The sequence below is a fragment of the Apostichopus japonicus genome, chromosome 6 (genome assembly GCF_037975245.1).
Source record: "Apostichopus japonicus isolate 1M-3 chromosome 6, ASM3797524v1, whole genome shotgun sequence".
In the NCBI taxonomy this organism is placed as follows: domain Eukaryota; kingdom Metazoa; phylum Echinodermata; class Holothuroidea; order Aspidochirotida; family Stichopodidae; genus Apostichopus; species Apostichopus japonicus.
The window spans coordinates 2859546-2871930 of NC_092566.1; the positions used below are offsets into that span (position 1 = coordinate 2859546).

Consider the following 12385-nt stretch of genomic DNA (forward strand, 5'->3'; position numbering starts at 1 on the left):
CATGCAAGGTTGTCCATTGGATGTATGCGGATATCCCGCATTTCACGTTATATGCTATAGCTGCGCGTCCAGTCTGAGACCACTCCCCACCCACCCTCCCCCCTCGGCCACACCCCTCCAGTTGATCGAGAGAAATACTATGCTTTCTCAGAATGTGAATTCTCAGAACTGTGAGTTGGTGATCCTTGCGATGAATTGATCAATATGACAGTTGCCCTAGCTATACTTGGCAAACTTGACAAAATCTCTAGTAACTTAATCATAGTTATTATTTCATTTGAGAACATTTTTATTTTAACTGAGAACAATTTTATTTCATCTGAGAAGTTGCAATAGGCCTTTTTCTCTGTGGAGAAACGGTTTTGCTGCTGCAGTGCAAGATATTTTCCCGAAACATGACTTTCCTAAAACCTTAACATTTGTTATCGGTATTTTGTGCTGTTCATGATCTTCGACTTGTGTTGCAATCTTTGTCAATTCCCGGGGTCAGAGTGAAACTGAATCAGAGCTGTTGCAGCAAATCGAAATATGAAGTGCGACCTATCGATTTAAGAAAATCATTTGAAACGACAAAAATGCCATCAGGTTCAATAAGACTTGAGGGTATAGAAGTTATACCAGCCAAAACTGAGGGTAAGCAAGACGTTTACTCTGATGGTAACTTCGTTCTCGCAAAGCCACGGTGAGTTACGGAAGTTGACAATAACTTTGTAATAACATAGATTAGGCCTAGGTTTGGTTTAGGTGATTGTGTACACAATACGACCAAGTTAGGCCTAGGCCTGCAATAAGGTAATATATTTTATTAAGGTACGGGTTCCGCGATGTGGTGATGTCGTCCGCGATGTCGTCTTTAAGTTAAAATCTCAGCGAATCATGAAGTGAAATATACACCCGTATGATGATGAAGGTAATAAAACATAAACATTATGGGGCGGGGGAGGGGGCAGATTTGAAAGAGGATGAGCTCGCAACCATTTCAGAATGCAAATTACAGTTATAAAAAACTTTTACTGGCTGTTATACATATTCCATAAACCTGCACAACAAGCTACTTTCAATTAATAAGCTACAGTCTTTTTAAAAATTGTACTTTTACAGCTGGGTGTCAGATGAGGAAGCCATTCACTGCCCACTGTGCCAGCAGAAATTTAGCCAGTTGAGGAGAAAGCACCATTGTCGTCAGTGCGGTCAGGTATTTTGCAGCAAGTGTTGTAAAGTCAATGTTCCTTTACCACAACTAGGTTTGGAGAATCCAGAAAGAGTTTGTGATGGCTGTCTCCCTGTGGTAGAATTGGTCACTAAGTCATGGTCACAACAGACAGTAAGTACTTAGAGAAACTATATGCTGTGATGAAGTTGTACCCATGATGCAAACATTTACTAGCAAGGACTTGTTGCATAAATGGTCTTTATCTTAACTTAAGTTAATTTCTGACTTCAATGAAAATACCAAGGTTATGTGGAAAAATAACACTATACATCTCAAATATGCATATGCAAACTGCCAGATATATGGGGAAAAAAATGGAAATATACATAGCCTTTAATAATCTGTGAAGTCTTTAAATGGGAAAAGGAATAAACCCCAGAGTTAATTATGTTATTAAACTGTAAACGTAACTTTCCCCCTGTTTCTTTGCTGTCATGCAGGAACATAGTCAGTTTGCTATGTGTGATGCCTACATGAAGTAGTTTCTTTCAGCCAAAGACAGAACCAATTCTAAGGGATAATTAATCTCTGGATTCTATGATAATCCCTAGAGCATGTAGTACCCAGTGAGAGTTCTCTAATTAAAGGCATTGAAGACTTCCCCAAACCGTGTGCGGCCATCTGAGTGTGTGTATTTTCTGGGATCGATGGTGGTGTCTAACACTTCTGTTACACCTCAATCGAAACTAGGTCAGATTACCGGCATTAGACGTTTCTTTTTGCGCAAGTCTTCACACCCTTTAAGATCCTCTTCACCAACTTTGTACCCGTAGTCATTTCAACTTGAGTCCATTCAGGGCCTACTGGAACTACTCCACGAACCCACTGGGATGAGAAAAGTGATTCAGCTAGGTGGTCTTCAGACCATCATATCACTTGCAAGAAGCAACTCGGTAGAAGTTCGCAAGGGTTCTGCGGAGGCGCTGCACCTGCTTTCCATGCATGAACCACTACACATGATACTCATGGAAAGTGGAATTGTGAAAGCATTATGCGGGTGAGTTGTGACCACCTGTTGAAATTGAATTCTTTAGAAACTATGAGAGAGAGAAATATGCTTGTTAACTTTGGACGAAAAATGGAATAATAACATAAAATTCAAACAGTATGATTCAGTTGAAAAAGTAAGATTTCAAAAGTCTTCTTGAAGTTTTGCCTATCACTTTCATCTCTTCTTAATGCTCTCCAAAATTGTTTATATCCATAAACATTCAGTTATAATTCTCTGCATTCTCCAAAATCAGCATGGAATGGGAGGGAAGGAGGCCAGAGGTAGGGGAAATATTGTGGTTATGGAAATGGCAATAAGTCTGCCTATGTTCAAGCTTAAGGGGACAATGTTCAAGATTATGATTACCTTGCAAACAAGTAAAGTTATTTATGGTATGACGACTCAGAAATCAGCAAAAATGGTTGGTCTTTCCCATCTGTCAACTGGTCTACTGATCAAATGTATATCATACGACAACCAGTATGGGCGGTATGAATAACGTATTTCATACATTTGAGTCAGTCCAAAAACAACCAAAAATACTGCCAATTGTTGGTTCTTACCATCCATGAAAGTTGTCTTTCACTGAGCTAGAGATTGTCATGATGTACTACTGATTCCAAGTGAATCGTTAAAATTAAAGGTCAGGTGCCTCACGACATTTTATTTCCAGGTAATTTTACTGGCCACTAAAAGAAATCAACTAGTTCTTTCTCCTTTTTGTAGAATGTTGAATTCTGCGTCAGAGGCAGACGAGCAGCTCCTTAGTTACCTGATTGGTTCGTTAATGATCTTTGCAAAAGCTCCTCAGCTCCAGATCAGAGGCAAGTATATATTCACACTACAACCTGTGCAAATATTTTTCTCAATTCTGTTCTGAGTATTTCACACCGCTGATGGCCAAAACAAAGAAAAAGCGCTGTCAAATCATGATAATGTTGTTACCCTTTTAGGTTGTCCATATCTAAGTTATGCTTGCTATACCAGTCTCATTCTATATTTTTAGGACTTGCTTCATGTTTCTTTACTCTTGCTTTCAGTGGTTCAGGATGGTGCTTTGCCTCCCGTCTTGGCGTTATGCGGTATGAGTGTCTCGGAAGCAATCGCTCTCATAGCTGTGAGAACCCTGAACCTATTGATGGAAAACATCGGCAGTCATACAGCGTTAATAGAGGTAAAAATCACGGTAGATGTCTTGCACTTTCAGGAAGTTGCTAAGTTTAATTGATCGAGATTTGCCATAGATAAGAGGAGATGGGCAAAACTATTCTAAACTTTTCAATGTTACTTAGAATGAATGTACTTTGTGAGTTTATGGAATTTCATTGCATGTGCAATAATGTTAAGACTTCCTTGTCATTTTTTTTTTATCAATAGAGTGACAGGAATGCACTCCCAAGGCTACTGGCATTAACTTTATCAGATGATGAACAGGTAAGGGACTTAAGAAACGAGTGTGGAGAAATAGAGAGGTAGGGGTGAAGAGAATGGTATTCTGCCAAATTAATTGCTATGAAAGAATTTTTGAGGAGAAACAAGCTTTTGTAGTTTGTACCAATTTCTTCAGCTTACTCTATACCTCCTCCCTTTCTTCCCCGCCACACTTATTAACAGTGTGGTTTTCAGTATGCCCCTTCATGTGTCATTTTGATGATTTGTAACATGCCAATTAGGTATTGAACAATCAAATACAAAAAAACAAAAAAAAATTTACCCCACCGCAGCCAAATTATTAAATTGTTGTGTTTTAATGGTCAGTGATTTGATTACAATTGGTAAGAGGTTAAGGTGATCCTTAAGGCGATACCACGTCTTTGAAATGTGCAGCAAGACTAGCTAACTTCTCTCGACAAGATTTGAAGAAGGTGACTACTGTACTTCCAGCTAATCAAAATGAAAACCTCTCAATCACAAGGTGTAAAGGACCCAATCAGTCGGCAACAGCATTACACTTCTTTCCAATTAATAATGATTTAAGAAATTGTAATTGGCAAGCCTGCATAATCGTTAGGTTGAAGGGTAATCATACCAGTGATACATGATACAAAAAGTTCACTTTGTACAAACCTGTCCACAGGCGCATAGCCAAGGGGGGGTGAAGGGGGCAGCCGCCCCCCCCTTGACCATATTTTTTATAGTTTTTATTAATGTTCTTATGATATCGCTAGTAATTTCAAAAGCGAAAATGCTAAGATGCAACTTACAAGGCCTGGGAAGTGCCATTTCCAGCGATCTGAAAGGCATTTTCAGCCAAAACTTTCTTGTACGCTTCGTGCCAACCATGGTGGCGCTACGCTTAGATAGTTTGCAATGCCGTGTCTACGGCTCTGATAGTTTGCCTACATTTTCGCCCCTCCCTTGGCAAATTCCTGGCTACGCGCCTGTCTGTCCATCTTGGTTTACCCCAATGGACCCTCTGGATTTCATAAGTAGCTTTCCAAGGAAAAATTTCCAGTAGGAAGCAAACACTGGCATGAGTATCAACTTTTCACAACAATTCCATTTTTTGATACTTTATGCAAAAATAACAACAATATTGAGAACACTTATGAGAAAAACAAAAGTAGTACTCTCACAGTTCTGTCTCTTTACCAAGCGTATCCTTGTCAGCGAACAAATTATTCATTCTCACAAGAATGATTAAACAAAACGATACAAAAAAAAAAACTTGAATTTTGATTTATAACTGCAGATGCAAGAAGTGTCCCTGAAAACATTGGCAAGGTTATCGATGGGCTCTGACTGGCACAGACACAGAATAGTACAGGTAAATGATCTCTTTCAGCGTTATAGTCAAATCCTATCATTCTTTGAAAAAAAAAATTATATATTGATATATATTTATAATTATTTTGCCTACCACTACTATTGCCTTAGTTCAGAATCTCAAAGTTATGGAGGAGGATGATACAAATTTTGATCATTTTACCAATTTGGGTGGGTGTATGTAGTTACAATGCAATCTGAATTTGATGTAAACAACTAGTCTTCCAGATGGACCTCCGAAGCTGAGTTTCCTCGTCTGAACGGACCATTAAAGATTTATCCTGTGCTTCGTGGCGAACTTTTCTCAAGCTTTGTGCAATTACATGACGAATCTATATTGCAACAGCAGAGTGCATTATCATCACAGACCAGCTGAAACAATAAATAAAGATGTTTTCTCTCCATAACATGAATTTCATGTGATCAAAGAGGCAGAACTGACAAATAGCTTGCCCCCCTGTTTCATTATTTGTTTTTTCGTTTTACAGGAAGATTTTTCGGCGGGCAAATGTCTAATGAAATCTTTACAACGGCAACCCAAGAACATGCAGGTCCTTTGTAATGCAGCTTGCTTGGTCGCAAATCTTGCCACTTCAGAACAGGACCAAGTAAGTTCATTTTAGTTCAACTGTCTTGTTCTTTATATAATTCATCTTAACGATCAGTTGCGAATTTTGCAAAGGAGATAAATTTCATCAGTTTAAAAATCCCAACGTACCAGCACTAGTGCACACTCCATAATATGAGATGTTACTTTTCAATCTAACATACTTTGATCAAAATTGCGCCATGTACAGTAGGAATTTTTTTATCTCTTAAATTCTCATTTAATTTTATAACATATTCGTCTTTGTCAAGTTGTTTTTGGTACAGGGATTGGATACAAAATTTCATTGCTTACAATTCTACCTTGCATGTTGATGAAGTCGCCGTGAACTACACTGCGTAAAAGATAAAAAGTTAAAATCTCACTTTCAAGCAGCTTTTCGAGTTTGATCAACAGTTTCACCAAACCTAACGGTTGTTACTACAAATAAAACTACAGTCAATCACACCGAAACACACTTCTAAATATTTATTTTTTCAACAAATGGAGGTTAATGAGCCAGTTATTTAATGCATAGGTTTCTACTCTCAACATTCTGTCACCCTGACAGTATTAAACATGTTATACAGTACATTGGAAAATTATTACAGTATATATGAAAAAGTATTCAACTGTTACTTTTACAAATTGAAATGTAGACTAGGCTGCATGTCAAATTATTGATCTACATTGAGGCAAGTGAGGGGTGTGCTGCGGATCCACTCACATAATAGGGTCTGATAAAGCCTAATGGGGGACTGTTAACGTTTAAATACTGACTTGTATACCCAGTCGAAAACAGTCAGGAAAGGTGCCAACTTTGGCATGAAAAAGGACATTTTTCTGACCTTAGGCCCCAACTACGGTTGGAGGTGATGTCACTGGTGAAACCCACTATTTCAGTGGGTCCTTGAACTTTGAAGTTACATTTCTTGATTGCTCCAAAGGCTTCTGTAGGTAAAACGTTGAGAACCTAAACGGTAAGACATAATAATATTGTCAACATCGATAGTCCTTGATCTCTGGAAAGGGTGGAAACCAGAAAGGGAAGGACTTTTGTAAAGTTTTAATAATTTCTAGTATGCTCAAATTAGAGGCAATGCTAATGATCTGTACTACAAAACGGTTCAAAATAAAACCAAATCAGCAAAGCTTTGTAGTACCTTTTTCCCGCTCCACCCACCCCCCCCCATACCCTGCCCACAGACATTTTGGAGAGCACTGTCTCGCCAGTTAAAGGAGACGTTGACTTCACTATCTACTGTTACAAACCTTGGAACGGAAACATGTGTTTTGATTAAAAAGATTTACCTTGGTCCTATAAATGCAATAATCAACTTGGTGGTAGTGCATGGTCTTTAAATTTGGGTGTCTGCAGTGGGGGAGGGGTGGGGAGGGGTTTGGGAGTGGGCAGGAGACGGGAGAGAACACAACCATTCCTGGTAAATCAAAAGTAGTCAAAACTAAAATATGCTCTCTCATTAAAAGTAATCAATCATATCTGACAGACAGACCCCTGACATGGGTATGATGTAACAGTTCAGTTTTAATGGTGGTAATTAAGGTGGATAATTCTGTTTTATCGTAAACCGGTTTATTAGTTAATTACTTGGACCGTTTAACAGGTCTATCAAAGTCCTTAATATTCTCTTCCCCTTTTGGATTTCTCATTGTCAGCCGACGTCTAATAATGCGATACATTTCATCTGGGTTTTTCAACCCAGGTGATACGATTTTAACTCGGTCCTAACACTACCAGAGTCACCATTCTGACATTGCATCTTCCACTGTTCATCCATGAGCCAACACATGGAAACTTCCTTCCTTCATTTTCATTTTTTTTGTCCCTCCAGAGCAGTCTCTCTGAGTGTCTAGATTCGATGTGCTCTCTTCTCCACAAGTTCAAGGATCACAACGACCTCTTGTCTCATGTCATAAGAGGCTTAGCAAATTTCTCGGCATTCCATCAAAATGTTTATCGGTTGGTAAGTTTGAGCATCTAGTGACCTGAAATAAAGTTCCGTAGTCCACAAGGAAGGCGGTTGTGAATTGATATAAAGTATGTCAGTATGCACTGGTACTGCAGTAGTATGCTAAAACAACTACCTGCAAAGTAGTGACAGAGTTTCCCACTCCAAACCATTCAGTGGGCTCAACGTTTGCATATTTTATAATTTTCATGTCATGCTTTGGAAGCACTTGTACTGACAGTTTGACATCTCTATTAGAAAAAGGTTTGGAACTGTTCACACTGTTAGTACGAGTGCCTTAAAGTGTGATATGAGAGGTCCGTATCGAGAGAGCCTTAAAAACTTGTCTCAAGTGGCTCTCCAAACATGAATACTCCATGAACATTAACATTGTTGCAACAATTAATGTAATAGCCTTAAAGGTAGTCAGTATTGGCCCCAACTATAGCACACTGTAATTGCTAGAACTTTTCAAAAACTACTTTCCAGGAGCTCTTTCCTCTCCAAATTGATCCCAGACATTTTTAAGGAACACACAAGATGACTGAATGTACCAGTGAGGTAAATTTCCTCCAAGGTTGTAATAAAAACAGTTTAAGAATTTTGACCAAAGGTGACCATATTTGAATATCTAGCATATTTGGGGCCAATACAGCATACCTTTAACATTAGGTTGTCATCACAAGGTTGCCATCATATGTATAAAAGACGTCTCCTGTTAGCCCCAGGTAAACAATGAATACTTTTATATAATATTCTTTTGTCCTGATATGAGATAACACCACTGTGGGCCATTTTAATTCAATTCATTCCCAAACCTTCAGATTTGGAATAGAACATGCTACGAGATTTTGCAGACAGTTTACATTCAGTGTGTTACATATGAACTGTCTGTACATGAATAGCGCCCTCTATTGCATAGTTCTGAAACCATAGTTGTGGTTGTTTTATTAGTGTAAACTAATTTAAATAAAGTTGTCTATTGCATTGGTGCAATAGGCTTATCTCTCAGTCCTGTCTGGGACAAACAAGGCGATGAGGTCAAAGGCCAAAAGTGTTGAAAGTTATAATTAATACTATTAAAATTTGCTGTTCTTAGCAGAGTGCTTGGTATAGTGTATGTCAATGATAGATAGTTGTGTGCACAAAGTTAAAGGTTAGTTTAATTGTGCCAAAAATGAAAGCAGAAGTTGAGAAATTTAACCAATGTCGTATGTTATTACTTGATTTTTTTGGTCTTTTCTACCCTCAGGAGCAGCATCTCTCTAAGGTTATTTCTGTGGGTTTGAAGGTAAAGAACTAACTTTAATACTACTTTTGTCGAGGAAAAGCAAATTGTGGTCTGTCGTCTTTAGAAATAACACAGGAGAACGAAGAAAATACTTTATATAATGTCAGTATTATTTGGTGTTGTGTTTTGGTCAGGCAAATATCACTAAAGACGGATATAAAGATAAGTGGAGCAATTTCTGCCTGGAAAATCCCATTCCCCAAAATTTCTCTATCTTCCTAAAGATAGTCTGGGTGACTTTTAAAAAAACACTGATAAAATATTCAACATGGCTAATATACTAGAAAACTACATTTTAAGAAATGAAGAAACTTCTTTTTCATGCGTGAAAAACTTGTGACATTTATGTTGTGAAAGAAACTGAGAAGGATCCTTTAATTTAAATCAATTAGCAATGTTATTTTGAGATCACTACTTTAGTTTGGTGACATTGACAACAACCAAAATACAAGAAAACCCCTTTCAATTCTGAAGCAGCTCTGAAAATTACTTAGAAATTAAGTTGTTTGTTTTTTCATAAAGTACTCCCTGAACATATTTTTTAATGTGGTAGATTTATTTGCTCTGTAGAAAACCAGAAATACTCTTGGTAGCGTTTCGACAATCTAAAGGTTCCATTTAATTTTTCAACTCTGTTTGGGTGCGTAAATTGGTTGTTCTTACAGTCTCACTTTATCACAGTGCGTGAAATGCGGTAACGCCCCATATGAAGCAGCTCATCTATTATACAAGGTTCTGACTCAGTCGAATGAAGCAACCTGCTCAAAAGTGCGTATAGGTCACGCCGTCTCTGAAAGTGCCCTTGAAAACCGAAAATACCTCTTTCTTTCCCGACAGATATTAATTAGCATAACGTCCGCAAGATTGTTTACAATACCATAAATAGACAACCAATTAGCATTCATCAATTTGGTGACATCATTGATCTCGTGCCGCTGTGCCATTTGACCCAGTCAGTTGGTGCTAGCTTGTACCAGCCGTATCAATAATTAGTTCTCATCGTATGAAAATAAAAAAAACCTTGATATGATAAAACAAACAGGTTTACTTTATTTATCTGCAGATCTTTGATAGTTGTTGATTGGAAAGGTTTTCGAGCTACTGTTACAAAAAGAAAATTGCCCCCAAGTATTGATTCTGTGGTTAATGTAACTCTACAGAAAAATTAATGTATAACTTTTCTGGAGATAGTCGGTGGCTTAATTAGCTGTCTGGTATCTGTAATTAATTAGTTGATAGCGTTTTGGTAATACACAGCTTACAACGTCAACTTCTGTTTAAACTTCTGTTCTGTACAACACTTTCAGTATGATTAGTGTAGGTCATGGCATCATAATTATTTTGAATTTGACCTTTTGCTTTCAGTATTGAAAGTTAACCTCTATGATGTTATTATGTGAATGTATTTTTGTCAGTGTTTGAATGTTGTCTTCTTTTCCTGTTATTATGTGAATGTATTTTTGTCAGTATTTTGAATGTTGCTTTTGTCCTGTTATTATGTAAATGTTTCTGTCAGTATTTGAATGTTGCCTATTGTCCTGTTATTATGTGAATGTTTTCTGTCAGTATCTGAATGTTGCCTTCTTTTCTGTTATTATGTGAATGTATTTTTGTCTATATTTGAATGTTGCCTTTTGTCCTGTTATTATGTGAATGTTTTCTGTCAGTATTTGAATGTTGTCTTCTTTTCTGTTATTATGTGAATGTTTTCTGTCAGTATTTGAATATTGCCTTTTGTCATGTTATTATGTGAATGTTTTCTGTCAGTATTTGAATGTTACCTTCTTCATGTGACAAAGCCTAAGTCGCAGTCACTACGTGAATGTTACCCTCTTTGCCATCATTACTGTCAGTATGCTAACCTATTCTCTGTCAGTATGTCATAAAAGATCATGACAATTAATGTCCTGATAATTAATAAGAATGTATCTGCCATATTATTATTCTCCTTTTGTACTCAACTGTTTTATATATTTTTCCAGTCAGATAACCAGTCAATTAACCAACACAGCATGCGGTTCATTCTTCATGTCTTACATCGATCCCCTCAGAAAGCTGTGAGTGACTTGCTAGGGTAAGTTGTAAGGAAACATCTGTATGGCAGTACATGGGTCTTATACATGGTGGTATGCTGGGGGAGGAGCTCACCCTGCCCATCCTGGATAATAAAATAAAAAAAAGTAACCAATAAAAAAAAAATAGTTCTCTCATTAAATAATTGTCTAATGGAAAATGTAATGATAGCCCCCAAACCCCCCCCCCCCCCCACTTCCAGACATTGCAATGATTAACCAGTTCAGTTTTGATGGTTCAGCGGTTAATTTTTTTCAATTTTTTTGCAAACAAATTAATCAGTTAATTCTTTGTATGAAAAACCTTCCTTTTTCCCATCCATCTTTGCAATGTTGTTTACTGCGGAAGTAGTATAATACGATATTTTTCGTCTAGCTTTCTGGGTTTGGGAATGTTTGTTTTTAGGAATGATAGCAGGTTTTCATGTGGTTTCAACAGCTTGTTGTGTTTTGATGGTATTTTGCATTATTTTGTCCTTTGACCAACCAAGCTTTTGTCACAACTTTTGACAACATAGAAATTATGTATGAAATTTAGCCTAACCTCTTCAGAACCACACATTTTCATGAGTGTAGGCTAACAGCCTGAGATAGAAGAAGATAATACCTTGCCATTAGTGAGATGAGCCTCAAACTTCGAGAGCATGGTGCAAAATTAGCTAAGGCGTCGGAATTGTGATCCAAGGATTGCAGGTTCGATTCCTGCTTGGTCCATTACGTTGCGTCCTTGGGCAAGATGCTTTATCTAAATTGCCTCTCTCCACCCAGGCAGGGGTTAAATGGGTACCTCTGAGCTAACTTGTCATTGGGCACAGTAGCAGCTGCCTGGAGGGATTGTCTCCAGGAAGGTGTAATATAATGTCAGTTAAGCGCTAGTGAAAGCGCTATATAAAAATGGAATATTATTATCATTATATTTTATTTTTATTATTTTACCTTGCCAGAAATGGTGGCGATGATTTCCTACTTAGTATCTCCAAGACTGCCGGAATGGTGGACGCTATGCAAGGCAACCTGAAGCAGTATGTCAAAGAACTGTGTCCACCGTCATAATCTCAGCACACTAAACAAGAAGAAAACAACAACCCAAGAACGACTAGGAGCTGTTATAATATCATATACCTCATAATCCTTGAAGTATTTTGAGAATCAACAAAAACCGTTTGATAATACACATGATATAGCCTCACTACAGTTGTAAACAGAGTGCTAAAATTGCGCTGACTAAATTGTATGGTGGGCACTAACAAAGGGACCTGAAATCAGATATCTCCCCTTCCCCCTCCAACCCCCTCCCCCGCCCCCCCACCTATCCTTCAGCTTCCTCCCACCATTTTAATAGAAACTACTTATTCAACAGTTAGAAGATGCCTGTGGGTTTGAATGGAAGAAGGCATTCTTCTTATTTGAGAGGGGTGGGAATGTGAGAAAGGGGGTGGGGAGAGTGGGGGGTGTATCATATATATTTACTTTGTCCTTCAAGTCATGAAGTCAAA

General features: G+C 37.8%; 1 protein-coding gene across 2 annotated transcripts; it reads left to right on the forward strand.

The window, feature by feature from the left end:
• Positions 1-263: 263 nt before the first annotated feature.
• LOC139968667 (uncharacterized) lies at positions 264-11950 on the forward strand. Of its 2 annotated transcripts, none has more exons than XM_071972933.1 (12): positions 264-682; positions 1102-1324; positions 1987-2210; positions 2931-3028; positions 3245-3378; positions 3582-3638; positions 4897-4971; positions 5459-5578; positions 7410-7541; positions 8779-8817; positions 10800-10891; positions 11834-11950. In XM_071972933.1, the coding sequence occupies exons 1-12, from the start codon at positions 576-578 to the stop codon at positions 11940-11942; spliced, it is 1410 nt and encodes a 469-aa protein (XP_071829034.1). In that variant the 5' UTR covers positions 264-575; the 3' UTR covers positions 11943-11950. The 2 variants fall into 2 exon arrangements, with proteins under 2 accessions (XP_071829034.1, XP_071829035.1); XM_071972934.1 differs by having other exon boundaries at positions 273-633.
• The last annotated feature ends 435 nt before the right edge of the window (positions 11951-12385 follow it).

Bases quoted from the DNA above. Each gene is read 5' to 3' on its own strand.
- LOC139968667 (XM_071972933.1), top strand. From the start codon at position 576: ATGCCATCAGGTTCAATAAGACTTGAGGGTATAGAAGTTATACCAGCC. The intron at 5,579-7,409 runs GTAAGTTCATTT...TTGTCCCTCCAG, and splicing joins CCACTTCAGAACAGGACCAA to AGCAGTCTCTCTGAGTGTCT. The intron at 8,818-10,799 runs GTAAAGAACTAA...ATATTTTTCCAG, and splicing joins TTATTTCTGTGGGTTTGAAG to TCAGATAACCAGTCAATTAA.